General features: G+C 36.7%; 1 protein-coding gene across 1 annotated transcript in view; it reads left to right on the forward strand.

The window, feature by feature from the left end:
* LOC140085346 (uncharacterized) overlaps positions 1-23,154 on the forward strand; it is a 96,856-nt gene that overhangs the window by 70,128 nt on the left and 3,574 nt on the right. Inside the window, exon 3 of the mRNA XM_072126523.1 lies at positions 22,554-23,039. Coding sequence (XP_071982624.1) covers positions 22,554-23,039 — 486 coding nt within the window. The remainder of the gene's footprint in view (positions 1-22,553; positions 23,040-23,154) is intronic.

The raw sequence follows: 23,154 nt of genomic DNA on the forward strand, positions 1-23,154 counted from the left end.
TCTGTTTGTCCCCGGCACTGTTGGCAGGCTCTCAGTACGGCACAGTAAAAGGGCGGAACATCTCTGGAGCAGTCATCTCGATAAGAGAGATGTTTGAGAGATGTAAAGCCCTGAGGTGTGGGAGATATGTTGTAGGTCTGGACCAGGCTAAAGCCTTTGACAGGGTTGACCACGATTATCTATGGGCCACTTTATCAAAGTACGGTATTCCGGGAGAATTTGTGGATTGGCTCAGGACTTTGTACAGAGAGGCGAAGAGCTTTCCTCTCATCAATGGTTGGCAGGGGGACACTTTCAGGGTAGAGGCCGGGGTGCGACAGGGCTGCCCCCTGAGTCCACTGCTGTATGTGTTCGCTATCGATCCGTTCCTGAGATCACTGCAGCGGTGTGATTTTCGGGGGGTGCCGGTCCCCCATTGCTTGCCCCTGGATGTTGTTGCCTACGCGGATGATGTGACTGTGGTGATATCTGAACCTCGTGAGGTGGAGATGTTATCTGCAGCCATCAGAAGTTACTCAGAGGCCTCTGGGTCTATGGTTAACCTAGAGAAGAGTCAGGCTTTCTGGACATTGGATACTGCTCCTGGCTTTGATCTGCCACAGTTCGCCAAGGCCTCCACCCATATTAAAATCCTTGGGGTTAAATTTGGGAGGGAAGATAATTCCATACTAAATTGGGAGAAAAAGTTGGAAGCCGGAAATGTAAAGGTTCAGCGATGGAAGAACTGGAGGCTGACCTATAGAGAAAGGGTTACTCTGCTGAAGACTTACCTGGTCCCTGTCTTCCTCTACGTCTCTGTTGTCTTTCCTTTGCCAGAATCTTTCTCCGCTAGGCTCTTTAGCCTGTTCTTCCAGCTTTTATGGGGGAACAGGTTGAACCCAGTAAAAAGAGGGATCACCTACCTGCAGAGGAGAGAGGGTGGACTGGATATGTTAAATCCAAGGGTCTTTTTTGACTCCATGTTTCTGAAAGTAAATTTTGGAAGCCTGGACTCAAATAATGATCTCCTGTGGGTAAGTAGTGTCAGGGACTGGATATTGCCTTTTGCAGAGTCTTGGGTGCGAGGCGGCAGTCTCAAGAGGGGGCGATGGACTCCTGGCTTCCTCCCCCAGTATCTGGAGTATGGTCTAAGGTGTTTAAGGAAATGGGGGATAGACAAGTCTTTTATTGAAAGTAAGACCAGGAAAGATCTGTACTCCAGAGTCTGTAGGACCTTCTACTCTCTGCAGCTGGCACTTCCAGACTGTCCAACCACCACCCTAAAGGACAGCCTGAGGTTTATGAATGGTCGGAGGCTGCCCTATAAGTTCTGTGACATCGCCTGGCTCTCATTACAGGGGAAACTGTTTGTCAGGGGAAATCTAAAGTTCCTAAGTGTGACTGATCGTATGTGTCCCCTCGGGTGTCAGACAGAGGAGACTATGGTCCATTTTATCTCTCAGTGCTGGGGTGGACGGAACATCTGGCAGGACATTTCCAACAAGCTAAGAATCCCATCACTGCAGTCCCTCAGGTACCCAGAGATCCTCTATGGTGTGACACCTACTGTAAGTAACATCGACCGGGAGACCATGTACATAGTGATCCAGGTCATCAAGTACTATCACTGGCACATGAGAACCAGAGTGTCCATACACAGCGAGCCATTCCATCATAATAAGGCCATAAGCCTCATAATGTCCGAGCTCAGGTGGATCAGGTCATTAGAGGTCAGGAAAAAGGGGGAGAATATAACACTCTGGAGGAACATCCATCTAGACTGAAATATGTCCGATTATATAATGTGGATGCATTTGTTTTTGTTTTTTTTCTGTTTTTTCTTTGTTTCCCTTTCAGCCAAAATGGACTCTTAAGTTATATTTAATATACATTTCATTTTTATGAATATGTATGATTTATTTTGATGGAAAAAGTATTTCTGTATTTATGTTTGTTTTTTACTAATAAAAATTGCCCCCTATGTACAGGAATATAACTACTATAATACTGCCCCCTATGTACAAGAATATAACTACTATAATACTGCCCCCTATGTACAGGTATATAACTACTATAATACTGCCCCCTATGTACAGGAATATAACTACTATAATACTGCTCCCTATGTACAAGAATATAACTACTATAATACTGCCCCTATGTACAAGAATATAACTACTATAATACTGCCCCCTATGTACAGGAATATAACTACTATAATACTGCCCCCTATGTACAGGAATATAACTACTATAATACTGCCCCCTATGTACAGGAGTATAACTACTATAATACTGCCCCCTATGTACAGGAATATAACTACTATAATACTGCCCCCTATATACAAGAATATAACTACTATAATACTGCCCCCTATGTACAAGAATATAACTACTACAATACTGCCCCTATGTACAGGAATATAACTACTATAATACTGCCCCCTATGTACAGGAATATAACTACTATAATACTGCCCCCTATGTACAAGAATATAACTACTATAATACTGCCCCCTATGTACAGGAATATAACTACTATAATACTGCCCCCTATGTACAGGTATATAACTACTATAATACTGCCCCCTATGTACAGGAATATAACTACTATAGTACTGCCCCCTATGTACAGTAATATAACTACTATAATACTGCCCCCTATGTACAGGTATATAACTACTATAATACTGCCCCCTATGTACAGGTATATAACTACTATAATACTGCCCCCTATGTACAGGAATATAACTACTATAGTACTGCCCCCTATGTACAGTAATATAACTACTATAATACCGCCCCCTATGTACAGGAATATAACTACTATAATACTGTCCCCTATGTACAAGAATATAACTACTATAATACTGCCCCCTATGTACAAGAATATAACTACTATAATACTATCCCCTATGTACAAGAATATAACTACTATAATACTGCCCCCTATGTACAAGAATATAACTACTATAATACTGCCCCTATGTACAAAAATATAACTACTATAATACTGCCCCCTATATACAAGAATATAACTACTATAATACTGCCCCCTATGTACAAGAATATAACTACTATAATACTGCCCCTATGTACAAGAATATAACTACTATAATACTGCCCCCTATATACAAGAATATAACTACTATAATACTGCCCCCTATGTACAAGAATATAACTACTATAATACTGCCCCTATGTACAAGAATATAACTACTATAATACTGCCCCTATGTACAAGAATATAACTACTATAATACTGCCCCCTATGTACAAGAATATAACTACTATAATACTATCCCCTATGTACAGGAATATAACTACTATAATACTGCCCCCTATGTACAAGAATATAACTACTATAATACTGCCCCCTATGTACAAGAATATAACTACTATAATACTGCCCTCTATGTACAGGAATATAACTACTATAATACTGCCCTCTATGTACAGGAATATAATTACTATAATACTGCCCCCTATGTACAAGAATATAACTACTATAATACTGCCCCCTATGTACATGAATATAACTACTATAATACTGCCTCCTATGTACAAGAATATAACTACTATAATACTGCCCCCTATGTACAAGAATATAACTACTATAATACTGCCCCCTATGTACAGGAACATAACTACTATAATACTGCCCCCTATGTACAAGAATATAACTACTATAATACTGCCCCCTATGTACAAGAATATAACTACTATAATACTGCCCCCTATGTACAAGAATATAACTACTATAATACTGCCCTCTATGTACAAGAATATAACTACTATAATACTGCCCTCTATGTACAAGAATATAACTACTATAATACTGCCCCCTATGTACAGGAATATAACTACTATAATACTGCCCCCCTATGTACAAGAATATAACTACTATAATACTGCCCCCTATGTACAGGAATATAACTACTATAATACTGCCCCTATGTACTAGAATATAACTACTATAATACTGCCCCCTATGTACAAGAATATAACTACTATAATACTGCCCCTATGTACTAGAATATAACTACTATAATACTGCCCCCTATGTACAGGAATATAACTACTATAATACTGCTCCCTATGTACAGGAATATAACTACTATAATACTGCCCCTATGTACAAGAATATAACTACTATAATACTGCCCCTATGTACAAGAATATAACTACTATAATACTGCCCCCTATGTACAAGAATATAACTACTATAATACTATCCCCTATGTACAGGAATATAACTACTATAATACTGCCCCCTATGTACAAGAATAGAACTACTATAATAATGCCCCCTATGTACAAGAATATAACTACTATAATACTGCCCCCTATGTACAAGAATATAACTACTATAATACTGCCCCCTATGTACAAGAATATAACTACTATAATACTACCCCCTATGTACAAGAATATAACTACTATAATACTGCCCCCTATGTACAAGAATATAACTACTATAATACTGCCCTGTATGTACAGGAATATAATTACTATAATACTGCCCCCTATGTACAAGAATATAACTACTATAATACTGCCCCCTATGTACATGAATATAACTACTATAATACTGCCTCCTATGTACAAGAATATAACTACTATAATACTGCCCCCTATGTACAAGAATATAACTACTATAATACTACCCCCTATGTGCAGGAATATAACTACTATAATACTGCCCCCTATGTACAGGAATATAACTACTATAATAGTGCCCCCTATGTACAAGAATATAACTACTATAATACTGCCCCCTATGTACAAGAATATAACTACTATAATACTGCCCTCTATGTACAAGAATATAACTACTATAATACTGCCCTCTATGTACAAGAATATAACTACTATAATACTGCCCCCTATGTACAGGAATATAACTACTATAATACTGCCCCCCTATGTACAAGAATATAACTACTATAATACTGCCCCCTATGTACAGGAATATAACTACTATAATACTGCCCCTATGTACTAGAATATAACTACTATAATACTGCCCCCTTTGTACAGGAATATAACTACTATAATACTGCCCCCTATGTACAAGAATATAACTACTATAATACTGCCTCCTATGTACATGAATATAACTACTGTAATACTGCTCTCTATGTACAGGAATATAACTACTATAATACTGCCCCCTATGTACAAGAATATAACTACTATAATACTGCCCCCTATGTACAAGAATATAACTACTATAATACTACCCCCTATGTGCAGGAATATAACTACTATAATACTGCCCCCTATGTACAGGAATATAACTACTATAATAGTGCCCCCTATGTACAAGAATATAACTACTATAATACTGCCCCCTATGTACAAGAATATAACTACTATAATACTGCCCTCTATGTACAAGAATATAACTACTATAATACTGCCCTCTATGTACAAGAATATAACTACTATAATACTGCCCCCTATGTACAGGAATATAACTACTATAATACTGCCCCCCTATGTACAAGAATATAACTACTATAATACTGCCCCCTATGTACAGGAATATAACTACTATAATACTGCCCCTATGTACTAGAATATAACTACTATAATACTGCCCCCTTTGTACAGGAATATAACTACTATAATACTGCCCCCTATGTACAAGAATATAACTACTATAATACTGCCTCCTATGTACATGAATATAACTACTGTAATACTGCTCTCTATGTACAGGAATATAACTACTATAATACTGCCCCCTATGTAAAGGAATATAACTACTATAATACTGCTCCCTATGTACAGGAATATAACTACTATAATACTGCCCCCCATGTACAGGAATATAACTACTATAATACTGCCCCCCATGTACAGGAATATAACTACTATAATACTGCCCCCCATGTACAGGAATATAACTACTATAATACTGCCCCCCATGTACAGGAATATAACTACTATAATACTGCCCCCCATGTACAGGAATATAACTACTATAATACTGCCCCCTATGTACAGGAATATAACTACTATAATACTGCCCCTATGTACAATAATATAACTACTATAATACTGCCCCCTATGTACAGGAATATAACTACTATAATACTGCCCCCCATGTACAGGAATATAACTACTATAATACTGCCCCCCATGTACAGGAATATAACTACTATAATACTGCCCCCTATGTACAGGAATATAACTACTATAATACTGCCCCCTATGTACAGGAATATAACTACTATAATACTGCCCCCCATGTACAGGGATATAACTACTATAATACTGCCCCCTATGTACAAGGATATAACTACTATAATACTGTATAGCATGAAACAAAAAAAAAGGAAAAACGCCGGCTCACCCGTACCAACGGTGTTCGTGATAAGTCCGTACTCCAATTCACGGCAGGTGCTTCGGAAACTGGCCTCCGTCCACAGGCCCAATAAACACGAAGAGAGAAAACAGGTTCGGATCCAGCACTCAATGCCAAACACGGAGACGGTCCAATGTAGAAAATTGATCCTTTATTGAAGATAAAATCAAGCGGACACACGAAGCTGAATGTAAGGGATCAACGCGTTTCGGCAAGGACTGCCTTATTCATGATCTGGTGTATACAATAGAACATGATACTTTTAAAATACCCGCTTCATGACCTCACGAATCAGGTGACCCATATGGGAGGGGTTGCACACGTGGAGATAATGAGAAACATGTCAATCATGAAGTCATGTGATCCACGGTGTCGGCCCTCATGCACCTGAGATCGTGGGGTAGAAGAAATCCGGAAATAAAACAATGTAAGTATTACAATATAACAGAAGGGACTCAAAACGTGGCATGACAGATGATATGTTAGATTCATCAAAATATAATAATGTAGAAGAATTGGTAAAACATAAGCAATAGGTAAGTTTCTATGATACTCCTTGGAGGAAAACGCAAGTACAGATATCGCAATGATATGAGTCGTTGTTCACATTATTAAGTTAAAGAAAATATGAAATGTGGACAAGTGCAGTAACATGAGTTGCATCAAATAGCATCTATGAAGAAACAAAATATAAACAGAAGGTAAGTCTCCGAAGTAATCGTTAAATAGGGTATATATGAAATACTACAATGGCATAACATCTATAAAGAGGCTGCGATGACATAGCATCTATAGAGAAGCAGAATATAGTCATCAGGTAAAACTCCGTGGTAATCGGAGAATAAATTCACTTATGAACACGCATATGAAGATACATATGAAACACTTCAATGACACAAATTAATGTTTTCAGAAAACACATAATGTATAGATACTGTGATGGCAAAAGTTATTCAGAAAAAGATATACATATACATAAACCGGTATCAAAGTTAAAGACTAGTCACTAAAGGGGAAGAGGATGTTATTAGTATGTTAATATAATGTCAGATCTCTTGTTTAAACCCTCTGGTTGGCGACTGGCTAGGGTGAACATCCAAAAAGTCTCTCGATTGAGAAGTTTTCGTTTAATATCTCCCCCTCTGATGGGTTGGTATACTCTCTCTATGCCAGTCCAAGAAAAGCCATCAGTGCGTTTATTATGGCAATCTCTAAAATGCTTAGAAATAGAAGAAATGTTTATAGAATTGTTACTTATATCGGATAGATGCCTACGTATCCTAATCTTTAAAGGGCCAGCTGTGTGTCCTACGTATTGCTTATTGCATTTCAAACAAGAGGCTACATAGATAACATTAGAGGTATTACAGTTGATATAAGATTTAATGTTATGACATGTGCCTGTGTTCATGGATGTAACAGTGTCTCCTGTTTTGATGTAATCACAAGCTATGCACTGTTTGTGTCCACATCTGAAATTACCTTTATATTTAAGCCAAGTAGGTTTTTTCTTATCCTCACTAAGAAAGAGACTTGGGGAAAGACTGTTACCCAGAGTGGGAGCTCGTCTAGCGATATATTTAATTCCAGGGGATATGATTTCTCGTAAAATAAGGTCTTGGAGAAGCATCGGAATGAATTTTTTGATGATATTTGTTATTTGGGGATATTGATTGCTATATGATGTAATAAATGGCCCCATTTGTTTCCCTACTTCTTTGATGTTTTTCTTTCTGTTCATATCCAATAGTGTCTTTTGTGAAATATTATTGATTTTTTTAGCCGCTATGGCTATGTCTTTGTTCTTTTATCGACGGGTTCTTAGTCGTTGACCTAAACTTTGCCTCTCCAACGTGAAATCCTGATCTAATGTACAATTTCTGCGAAGTCTTACCATTTCCCCATAAGGGATATTTCTAATCACATGTTGGGGATGACACGAAGTAGCTAAAAGGGTGGTATTCCCTGAAATTTTCTTTCTAAAAGGTTTGACTAGTACTCTATCACCTGTGCCCATGAGAGTAATGTCCAAAAAATTAATTGAATCTCCCCCAAACTCTGAGGTAAATTTTAAATTCATTTCATTATCATTCAGGTAGTTTACAAACTCAATGAACCTATCCTTTGAATCTCTCCAAACCCATATCAAATCGTCGATAAATCTACCGAACCATACAATAGATTGGGAGTGTGGGTTGGTGTCTGAAAAGATGTAGGACTCCTCCCATTGGGACATATAGATATTCGCAAGGGAGGGGGAAAACTTGGCCCCCATAGGGGCCCCCTCCACTTGCAAATAAAACATACGATCGAAAATAAAGAAATTATTTTTTAGTAGAAATTCGGTAGCCATCAGAAGAAATGTTTTCAGATGTTCATCATATGTACTGTATATGTCTAGATGTCTTTTTAAAAGGCTCAAGCCCATTGAATGAGGGATAGAGGAGTATAGTGCAGCCACATCACATGTGGCCCAGCTATACTCCTGTTTCCACTCAAAATTGTCCATAGTATATATAATGTGCTTCGTATCTTGGATGAAGCTGGGAGTGACATGTGTGAGGGGTTGGAGGTACATGTCAAGCCATTCGCCTAATCTCTCTCCTAGGCTTCCAATACCAGCTACAATTGGTAAAGAGTGGAAAATCGCTGTAACTGGATGTTCTACAAATAGATATTCCTCCAACCTATGTGTCAAAATGCCCATATGTACCCCTTCTTTTAGAAGCCGTTTAAGCTCTAATTGGCTACCCTGTGTGGGGAAAAAAAGGACTCAATTTTTCCCCAACATGCAATTTTGATCTATTCAAAACGATACTTGATGTAAACAAACTTGCTAGAAACATTACAGTTAAGAAACATTTTTTTGATACTAGCCTAGAAGAAGTAAATACTTGTATGCAGGAAGTTGTATCTAATGATTACATTACTGAATTGTCTTTACCTAGTTTACATACCAATTTTTCTGAACAATGTGATATTTTGTGTATGCGGGCTCTAATGTGTGGTGGATCTGAAGCTAGCAATATTGTTAACAAAAATTTCCCTATCAAAAATCCCAATTTTTATCCAGTGGGTTCACGTCCACCCATACTGGATAGATTCCAGGAGATTGTGGAGGGCGAGTTAATTAAACTACACAATAAAATAGAAACTCAGCGGACACACTCTCATCATAATTTATCCAAAAACGAATTTTTAGCTCTTAGAAACCTTAAGAGTAATACTGATATTACTATTAGGAATGCGGATAAAGGTGGGGCGGTGGTTGTCCTTAACTCCTCTTTGTATAAACAACTGAATATAACGATGTTACAAGACCAAACCACCTATAAACAACTAAACGGAGATCCCACACAGGGTAGCCAATTAGAGCTTAAACGGCTTCTAAAAGAAGGGGTACATATGGGCATTTTGACACATAGGTTGGAGGAATATCTATTTGTAGAACATCCAGTTACAGCGATTTTCCACTCTTTACCAATTGTAGCTGGTATTGGAAGCCTAGGAGAGAGATTAGGCGAATGGCTTGACATGTACCTCCAACCCCTCACACATGTCACTCCCAGCTTCATCCAAGATACGAAGCACATTATATATACTATGGACAATTTTGAGTGGAAACAGGAGTATAGCTGGGCCACATGTGATGTGGCTGCACTATACTCCTCTATCCCTCATTCAATGGGCTTGAGCCTTTTAAAAAGACATCTAGACATATACAGTACATATGATGAACATCTGAAAACATTTCTTCTGATGGCTACCGAATTTCTACTAAAAAATAATTTCTTTATTTTCGATCGTATGTTTTATTTGCAAGTGGAGGGGGCCCCTATGGGGGCCAAGTTTTCCCCCTCCCTTGCGAATATCTATATGTCCCAATGGGAGGAGTCCTACATCTTTTCAGACACCAACCCACACTCCCAATCTATTGTATGGTTCGGTAGATTTATCGACGATTTGATATGGGTTTGGAGAGATTCAAAGGATAGGTTCATTGAGTTTGTAAACTACCTGAATGATAATGAAATGAATTTAAAATTTACCTCAGAGTTTGGGGGAGATTCAATTAATTTTTTGGACATTACTCTCATGGGCACAGGTGATAGAGTACTAGTCAAACCTTTTAGAAAGAAAATTTCAGGGAATACCACCCTTTTAGCTACTTCGTGTCATCCCCAACATGTGATTAGAAATATCCCTTATGGGGAAATGGTAAGACTTCGCAGAAATTGTACATTAGATCAGGATTTCACGTTGGAGAGGCAAAGTTTAGGTCAACGACTAAGAACCCGTCGATAAAAGAACAAAGACATAGCCATAGCGGCTAAAAAAATCAATAATATTTCACAAAAGACACTATTGGATATGAACAGAAAGAAAAACATCAAAGAAGTAGGGAAACAAATGGGGCCATTTATTACATCATATAGCAATCAATATCCCCAAATAACAAATATCATCAAAAAATTCATTCCGATGCTTCTCCAAGACCTTATTTTACGAGAAATCATATCCCCTGGAATTAAATATATCGCTAGACGAGCTCCCACTCTGGGTAACAGTCTTTCCCCAAGTCTCTTTCTTAGTGAGGATAAGAAAAAATCCACTTGGCTTAAATATAAAGGTAATTTCAGATGTGGACACAAACAGTGTATAGCTTGTGATTACATCAAAACAGGAGACACTGTTACATCCATGAACACAGGCACATGTCATAACATTAAATCTTATATCAACTGTAATACCTCTAATGTTATCTATGTAGCCTCTTGTTTGAAATGCAATAAGCAATACGTAGGACACACAGCTGGCCCTTTAAAGATTAGGATACGTAGGCATCTATCCGATAGAAGAAATGTTTATAGAATTGTTACTTATATTTCTAAGCATTTTAGAGATTGCCACAATAAACGTACCGATGGCTTTTCTTGGACTGGCATAGAGAGAGTATACCAACCCATCAGAGGGGGAGATATTAAACGAAAACTTCTCAATCGAGAGACTTTTTGGATGTTCACCCTAGCCAGTCGCCAACCAGGTTTAAACAAGAGATCTGACATTATATTAACATACTAATAACATCCTCTTCCCCTTTAGTGACTAGTCTTTAACTTTGATACCGGTTTATGTATATGTATATCTTTTTCTGAATAACTTTTGCCATCACAGTATCTATACATTATGTGTTTTCTGAAAACATTAATTTGTGTCATTGAAGTGTTTCATATGTATCTTCATATGCGTGTTCATAAGTGAATTTATTCTCCGATTACCACGGAGTTTTACCTGATGACTATATTCTGCTTCTCTATAGATGCTATGTCATCGCAGCCTCTTTATAGATGTTATGCCATTGTAGTATTTCATATATACCCTATTTAACGATTACTTCGGAGACTTACCTTCTGTTTATATTTTGTTTCTTCATAGATGCTATTTGATGCAACTCATGTTACTGCACTTGTCCACATTTCATATTTTCTTTAACTTAATAATGTGAACAACGACTCATATCATTGCGATATCTGTACTTGCGTTTTCCTCCAAGGAGTATCATAGAAACTTACCTATTGCTTATGTTTTACCAATTGCTTATGTTTTACCAATTCTTCTACATTATTATATTTTGATGAATCTAACATATCATCTGTCATGCCACGTTTTGAGTCCCTTCTGTTATATTGTAATACTTACATTGTTTTATTTCCGGATTTCTTCTACCCCACGATCTCAGGTGCATGAGGGCCGACACCGTGGATCACATGACTTCATGATTGACATGTTTCTCATTATCTCCACGTGTGCAACCCCTCCCATATGGGTCACCTGATTCGTGAGGTCATGAAGCGGGTATTTTAAAAGTATCATGTTCTATTGTATACACCAGATCATGAATAAGGCAGTCCTTGCCGAAACGCGTTGATCCCTTACATTCAGCTTCGTGTGTCCGCTTGATTTTATCTTCAATAAAGGATCAATTTTCTACATTGGACCGTCTCCGTGTTTGGCATTAAGTGCTGGATCCGAACCTGTTTTCTCTCTTCGTGTTTGTTGGGCCTGTGGACGGAGGCCAGTTTCCGAAGCACCTGCCGTGAATTGGAGTACGGACTTATCACGAACACCGTTGGTACGGGTGAGCCGGTGTTTTTCCCCTTTTTTTTTTGTTTCATGCTATATACTATAATACTGCCCCCTATGTACAAGAATATAACTACTATAATACTGTCCCCTATGTACAGGAATATAACTACTATAATACTGCCCCCTATGTACAGGAATATAACTACTATAATACTGCCCCCTATGTACAGGAATATAACTACTATAATACTGCCCCCTGTGTACAGGAATATAACTACTATAATACTGCCCCCTATGTACAGGAATATAACTACTATAATACTGCCCCTATGTACAAGAATATAACTACTATAATACTGCCCCCTATGTACAAGAATATAACTACTATAATACTGCCCCCTATGTACAAGAATATAACTACTATAATACTGCCCCCTATGTACAAGAATATAACTACTATAATACTGCCCCCTATGTACAAGAATATAACTACTATAATACTGCCCCCTATGTACAAGAATATAACTACTATAATACTGCCCCCTATGTACAAGAATATAACTACTATAATACTGCCCCCTATGTACAAGAATATAACTACTATAATACTGCCCCCTATGTACAAGAATATAACTACTATAATACTGCCCCCTATGTACAAGAATATAACTACTATAATACTGCCCCCTATGTACAAGAATATAACTACTATAATACTGCCCCCTATGTACAAGAATATAACTACTATAATACTGCCCCCTATGTACAAGAATATAACTACTATAATACTGCCCCCTATGTACAAGAATATAACTACTATAATACTGCCCCTATGTACAAGACTATAACTACTATAATACTGCCCCTATGTACAAGAATATAACTACTATAATACTGCCCCCTATGTACAAGAATATAACTACTATAATACTGCCCCCTATGTACAAGAATATAACTACTATAATACTGCCCCCTATGTACAAGAATATAACTCCTATAATACTGCCCCCTATGTACAGGAATATAACTACTATAATACTGCCCCCTATGTACAAGAATATAACTACTATAATACTGCCCCTATGTACAAGAATATAACTACTATAATACTGCCCCCTATGTACAAGAATATAACTACTATAATACTGCCCCCTATGTACAAGAATATAACTACTATAATACTGCCCCCTATGTACAAGAATATAACTACTATAATACTGCCCCCTATGTATAGGGATATAACTACTATAATACTGCCCCCTATGTACAGGAATATAACTACTATAATACTGCCCCCTATGTACAGGAATATAACTACTATAATACTGCCCCCTATGTACAAGAATATAACTACTATAATACTGCCCCTATGTACAAGAAAATAACTACTATAATACTGCCCCCTATGTACAGGAATATAACTACTATAATACTGCCCCCTATGTACAAGGATATAACTACTATAATTCTACCCGCTATGTACAAGAATATAACTACTATAATACTGCCTCCTATGTACAAGAATATAACTACTATAATACTGCCCCCTATGTACAAGAATATAACTACTATAATACTGCCCCCTATGTACAAGAATTTAACTACTATAATACTGCCCCCTATGTACAGGAATATAACTACTATAATACTGCCTCCTATGTACAAGAATATAACTACTATAATACTGCCTCCTATGTACAAGAATATAACTACTATAATACTGCCCCCTATGTACAAGAATATAACTACTATAATACTGCCCCCTATGTACAGGAATATAACTACTATAATACTGCCCCCTATGTACAAGAATATAACTACTATAATACTGCCCCCTATGTACAAGAATATAACTACTATAATACTGCCCCTATGTACAAGAATATAACTACTATAATACTGCCTCCTATGTACAGGAATATAACTACTATAATACTGCCACCTATGTACAAGAATATAACTACTATAATACTGCCCCCTATGTACAAGAATATAACTACTATAATACTGCCACCTATGTACAAGAATATAACTACTATAATACTGCCCCCTATGTACAAGAATATAACTACTATAATACTGCCCCTATGTACAAGAATATAACTACTATAATACTGCCCCCTATGTACAAGAATATAACTACTATAATACTGCCCCCTATGTACAAGAATATAACTACTATAATACTGCCCCCTATGTACAGGAATATAACTACTATAATAATGCCCCCTATGTACAGGAATATAACTACTATAATAATGCCCCCTATGTACAGGAATATAACTAATATAATACTGCCCCCTATGTACAAGAATATAACTACTATAATACTGCCCCCTATGTACAAGAATATAACTACTATAATACTGCCCCCTATGTACAGGAATATAACTACTATAATAATGCCCCCTATGTACAGGAATATAACTAATATAATACTGCCCCCTATGTACAAGAATATAACTACTATAATACTGCCCCCTATGTACAAGAATATAACTACTATAATACTGCCCCTATGTACAAGAATATAACTACTATAATACTGCCCCCTATGTACAAGAATATAACTACTATAATACTGCCACCTATGTACAAGAATATAACTACTATAATACTGCCCCCTATGTACAAGAATATAACTACTATAATACTGCCCCTATGTACAAGAATATAACTACTATAATACTGCCCCCTATGTACAAGAATATAACTACTATAATACTGCCCCCTATGTACAAGAATATAACTACTATAATACTGCCCCCTATGTACAGGAATATAACTACTATAATAATGCCCCCTATGTACAGGAATATAACTAATATAATACTGCCCCCTATGTACAAGAATATAACTACTATAATACTGCCCCCTATGTACAAGAATATAACTACTATAATACTGCCCCCTATGTACAGGAATATAACTACTATAATAATGCCCCCTATGTACAGGAATATAACTAATATAATACTGCCCCCTATGTACAAGAATATAACTACTATAATACTGCCCCCTATGTACAAGAATATAACTACTATAATACTGCCCCCTATGTACAAGAATATAACTACTATAATACTGCCCCCTATGTACAAGAATATAACTACTATAATACTGCCCCCATGTACAGGAATATAACTACTGTAATACTGCCCCCTATGTACAAGAATATAACTACTATAATACTGCCCCCTATGTACAGGAATATAACTACTATAATACTGCCCCCTATGTACAAGAATATAACTACTATAATACTGCCCCCTATGTACAAGAATATAACTACTATAATACTGCCCCCTATGTACAGGAATATAACTACTATAATACTGCCCCCTATGTACAAGAATATAACTACTATAATACTGCCCCCTATGTACAGGAATATAACTACTATAATACTGCCCCCTATGTACAGGAATATAACTACTATAATACTGCCCCCTATGTACAAGAATATAACTACTATAATACTGCCGCCTATGTACAAGAATATAACTACTATAATACTGCCCCCTATGTACAAGAATATAACTACTATAATACTGCCCCCTATGTACAGGAATATAACTACTATAATACTGCCCCCTATGTACAAGAATATAACTACTATAATACTGCTCCCTATGTACAGGAATATAACTACTATAATACTGCCTCCTATGTACAGGAATATAACTACTATAATACTGCCCCCTATGTACAAGAATATAACTACTATAATACTGCCCCCTATGTACAGGAATATAACTACTATAATACTGCCCCCTATGTACAAGAATATAACTACTATAATACTGCCCCCTATGTACAGGAATATAACTACTATAATACTGCCCCCTATGTACAGGAATATAACCACTATAATACTGCCCCCTATGTACAAGAATATAACTACTATAATACTGCCCCCTATGTACAGGAATATAACTACTATAATACTGCCCCCTATGTACAAGAATATAACTACTATAATACTGCCCCCTATGTACAGGAATATAACCACTATAATACTGCCCCCTATGTACAGGGATATAACTACTATAATACTGCCCCCTATGTACAAGAATATAACTACTATAATACTGCCCCCTATGTACAAGAATATAACTACTATAATACTGCCCCCTATGTACAAGAATGTAACTACTATAATACTGCCCCCTATGTACAGGAATATAACCACTATAATACTGCCCCCTATGTACAGGGATATAACTACTATAATACTGCCCCCTATGTACAAGAATATAACTACTATAATACTGCCCCCTATGTACAAGAATATAACTACTATAATACTGCCCCCTATGTACAAGAATATAACTACTATAATACTGCCTCCTATGTACAGGAATATAACTACTATAATACTGCCCCCTATGTACAAGAATATAACTACTATAGTACTGACCCCTATGTACAGGAATATAACTACTATAATACTGCCCCCTATGTACAGGAATATAACTACTATAATACTGCCCCCTATGTACAGGAATATAACTACTATAATAGATGAGTGTGTTAGGACGCTGTGTCTCTGGCCCTGATATATTCTGGATCCGGAGGATGAATATCATGGTAGCGGCTTCTGTCCTCGGGTCCTGGCGTCTATATAAAAGTCTCTGTGTTTGTGCTCAGCAGCTCAGAACTAATCACTCGGTGACTTCTGGAGATTTAAATTCTTTTCTTTGTCGCCTTCCTATTGGAAAGGATTTGAATTTCTTACACATTTCTCTTCAGTTTTTTACATGATATTTTTATATATTATCTCCTTGCCGTGAGCCGTCGTCCATCTCATCCAAATCCTCAATTCCTGTGTTTTTTTTTATTTTTGTATATGGACATTAATCTTCAGTCCTTATTGTTGGCTGAGCCCTCACCTTCCAGAAGATTTAATGTGTCACATTGTAACAGCCAGGGAAGCTAAAGCAGGGAGGGGCTCTGCTATTGCCCCAAGAGCCCTTCAAACTCATTAGCATAATTTAAAAAGTTGATATTAGAAGGAAGGAGACCATGGATACAGATATAAGAAGATCCTGGTGCCTGGTTCTATGAGTAATGTCCCGGGTTTATCAGGATGGAGTCTGATGGGAGATTTTCTATGATGCTCTCATTTGCATAAGCATTTGCATAAACTCACTGTATATCACTAGATGTAATGATGTGTCTGCCACCTGGTGGTGAATTACCTAATTACATGACCCGACAATCCTGACCGCAAGCAACAATCCCTGTTGGGGGGGGGGGGGGGGAATAAAATAAGTGATAATAACTGGAGAAGGGATAAGTTTTCATCATGAAAAACCATATGTGTCCAGAGAAGGAAGCAGAGATTTCCTGTCCGGCTTCTTTATGTTACTGTTTTTACCTTCTTACAAATTGAAGAACAATGGTCGTCCCTCTGGGCTTGTTACTGCTTTTATCTATAGCAGCCAATGTATACACTACACATATATATATATATCTTACCATGTATACAAGTAATACAAAAACATAAGTACACACCATAGGTGTAACTAGTGGGTCCCCCTCCCACTTACATTACAAAATATATACATATATGTATACTCATGTTTATACAATATTACAAATTATGCTAGACAATTACAATTAATTACAATACAATAATACAATTACACAATACAATATTCCACTTATATATAACCACATTTATAAACGTACACACAGTTCTACATTCATATACACACACACATACATATATACACACACAAACATATATACACACTTATACACACATACATATATACACATTTATACACACATACATATATACACACACAAACACACATACATATATACACACATAGATGCATACATATATACACACACATACATATATAAACACTTATACACAAATACATATATACACACTTATACACTCATACATATGTACACACTTATACACACATACATATATACACACTTATACACACATACATATATACACACACATACATATATACACACTTATACACACATACATATATACACTCTTATACACACATACATATATACACTCTTATACACACATACATATATACACTCTTATACACACATACATATATACACTCTTATACACACATACATATATACACACTTATACACACATACATATATACACACACATACATATATACACACACATACACACATACATATATACACACTTATACACACATACATATATACACTCTTATACACACATACATATATACACTCTTATACACACATACATATATACACACTTATACACACATACATATATACACACTTATACACACATATATACACACACATACACACATACATATATACACACACATACACACATACATATATACACACTTATACACACATATATACACACACATACACACATACATATATACACACACATACACACATACATATATACACACTTATACACACATACATATATACACACTTACACACACATACATATATACATATATACACACATACATATATACACACTTATACACACATACATATGTATACACTTATACACACATACATATGTACACACTTATACACACATACATATATACACACATACATATATACACACTTATACACACATACATATGTACACACTTATACACACATACATATGTACACACTTATACACACATACATATGTACACACTTATACACACATACATATGTACACACTTATACACACATACATATATACACACATACATATATACACACTCATACACACATACATATGTACACACTTATACACACATACATATGTACACACTTATACACACATACATATGTACACACTTATACACACATACATATATACATATATACACACATACATATATACACACTTATACACACATACATATGTACACACTTATACACACATACATATATACATATATACACACATACATATGTACACACTTATACACACATACATATGTACACACTTATACACACATACATATATACATATATACACACATACATATATACACACTTATACACACATACATATATACACACTTATACACACATACATATGTACACACTTATACACACATACATATGTACACACTTATACACACATACATATTGTAGGGGTTCAGCTCACTGGTGAGAGCCAAGACAGTTCACAGAGACGCTGAGTCCGACCCCCAGTTCCAAACACTGGTTTAACTTCCAGTCTTTATTGTCAGTTGTGGTTACAACTTGTACAGGCTCATAACTAACAGAAATAAAATACAAAACAAAAGACCTGCCCGTCTGACAATAGCTTTTCCCTCTCTAGCAAAGGATACAAAACAAAAGCAGTGGGGCAGATTTACTTACCCGGTCCATTCGCGATCCAGCAGCGCGTTCTCTGCGGTGGATTCGGGTCTTCCGGCGATTCACAAAGGCAGTTCCTCCGATGTCCACCAGGTGGCGCTGCTGCGCTGAAGTTCCCCGAGGCCCGCCGGAATGCACTGAATTCACCGGCCTATTCCTGCGGCGGTTTTTCCGAATCCGTCGGGTTTTCGTTCGGCCACGCCCCCGATTTCCGTCGCGTGCATGCCGGCGCCGATGCGCCACAATCCGATCGCGTGCGCCAAAATCCCAGGGCAATACAGGGAAAATCGGCGCAAAACGGAAATATTCGGGTAACACGTCGGGGAAACACGAAGCGGGCCCTTAGTAAATGACCCCCAATGTCTTTACCTCCAGGCTTGTTTCACTCACAGCAGCACCTCTAGCGCTGGTCAGAGAGACAGCTCTCCTGGTGCAGCTCGGGTCAGAGAGACAGCTCTCATGGTGCAACTCTGGTCAGAGAGACAGCTCTCATGATGCAGCTTGGGTTTCTAAAGCCCTGGCCCAGGTGTGAGCTCCATTACCAAAGCCCCAGAACCTGGATTAATCATCAATGACCATCCCTTTACCAAGCATAGGAGAAAAACCTAGCTGGAATATAGATGCTATTGATGACCTTTCCAGCAATTGCCTTACTATATATACACTAATATACACACACATACATATATACACTCATATACACACTTATACACACATACATTCATATACACACTTATACACACATACATTCATATACACACTGATACACACTTATACACACATACATTCATATACACACTTATACACACATCCATATATACACTCATATACACACTTATACACACATACATTCATATACACACTTATACACACATACATTCATATACACACTTATACACACATACATATATACACTCATATACACACATACATATATACACTCATATACACACTTATACACACTTATACACACATACATATATACACACATACATATATACACACTTATACACACATACATATATACACTCATATACACACTTATACACACATACATATATACACTCATATACACACTTATACACACATACATATATACACTCATATACACACATACATATATACACTCATATACACACTTATACACACATACATATATACACTCATATACACACTTATACACACATACATATATACACTCATATACACACTTATACACACATACATATATACACTCATATACACACTTATACACACATACATATATACACTCATATACACACATACATATATACACTCATATACACACTTATACACACATACATATATACACTCATATACACACTTATACACACATACATATATACACTCATATACACACTTATACACACATACATATATACACACATACATATATACACACTTATACACACATACATATATACACTCATATACACACTTATACACACATACATATATACACTCATATACACACTTATACACACATACATATATACACTCATATACACACATACATATATACACTCATATACACACTTATACACACATACATATATACACTCATATACACACTTATACACACATACATATATACACTCATATACACACTTATACACACATACATATATACACTCATATACACACTTATACACACATACATATATACACTCATATACACACTTATACACACATACATATATACACTCATATACACACTTATACACACATACATATATACACTCATATACACACTTATACACACATACATATATACACTCATATACACACTTATACACACTTATACACACATACATATATACACACTTATACACACATACATATATACACACATACATATATACACTTATACACACATACATATATACACACATACACACACATACATATATACACTTACACTTATATACATACAGTATATAATATGCACTCATTCAGTATATACACATCATATACACACACAGAATATACACATTATAAACACCGATGTATAATATACTTTTATAGGGGCCACTAGGTGGATTCTGGTACAGTTTGAATTTTACCTCTAGTCATTGAAATGATTCAGGACTGGAGAGTTCCCAAAATTTTATTTGGGTCTGAATCAAACTGGTCCGAACCAATATTGCTCCAATTGTCCTAAAAATTGGTAGGCGACTCCCCTGGTCCTCTAAAACTTAGATAACTTTAATGAAAAATTATTCTGTTCATTTCCTACTAATTATTTTGAATCAGGTTTATCCCCATCAAAAAAAAAAAATGCAGATTTTTGCCAAATTTAGGAATCAAGAAAAAAATCGTTCATCACTACTAGTACAGGCAGTCCCCTACTTAAGGACACCCGACTTACAGACGACCCCTAGTTACAGACAGACCCCTGTGACCTCTGGTGACCTCTGGATGTTACTATACTCCCAGACTGTAATGATCAGCTGTAAAGTGTCTGTAATTAAACTTTATTCATAATCCTTGGTCCCATTACAGCAAAAAATTTTGAAACTCCAATTGTCACTGGGGCAAAAAAAACATTTTGTCTGGATCTACAATTATAAAATATACAGTTTCGACTTAAATACAAATTCAACTTAAGTACAAACCCACAGAAGCGATCTTGTACGTAACCTGGTGACTGCCTGTATAGGTAAGAAGTCAGAATAAACTTGTATATACTTTTGTTTCCTTTTGTATCTTATCTGCAGTCACACGTGGCCAGAACTTCATGATAAGAAACCTCCAGCTGGAGAAGTGTGTCCACGCTGCTGAAGACACCGGCAGAGTCTCGCTGGCCAAGTGTAAGATTACCTCCCATCATCAGTACTGGACCTGGGACCTGAGCACCAATTCCATCATCAATGTCCATAGTAACAAGTGTCTGACCGTGATGACATCCCACTCCCATCACACCCTGAAGATAGAACCATGTGAGAAGAGAAGGAACCAGGCCTGGGCGTGTGACCCGAGGGGTTACCTTACGCTCTACGCTCACAACTTACATCTGACGGCCAAACAGGGGACCAAGAAAGTCTTCATGTCGGACGGAATCGATAAGTTCAGTAAATGGAAGACGAGGTTGGATTCACCAATTTGTATGGAGGGTCAGACCCCGAGGAGCTTCCCACCAACGCTGTACTTCGAGAAGAGTACAAAGAAGGACCTGGAGGAAGCGACCACCATACACTATGAAAGTAAGAGGGGGAGGGGGTCTTCTCTTTCACCAAAACAGTTCCATTGTCAACACTTGTTCATGAGTTGTGTGTATTCATGTCATCATTGCTTTGTCCCCACAATGAGGCTCATTTA

This window comes from Engystomops pustulosus, chromosome 1 (assembly GCF_040894005.1).
Source record: "Engystomops pustulosus chromosome 1, aEngPut4.maternal, whole genome shotgun sequence".
NCBI lineage: Eukaryota > Metazoa > Chordata > Amphibia > Anura > Leptodactylidae > Engystomops > Engystomops pustulosus.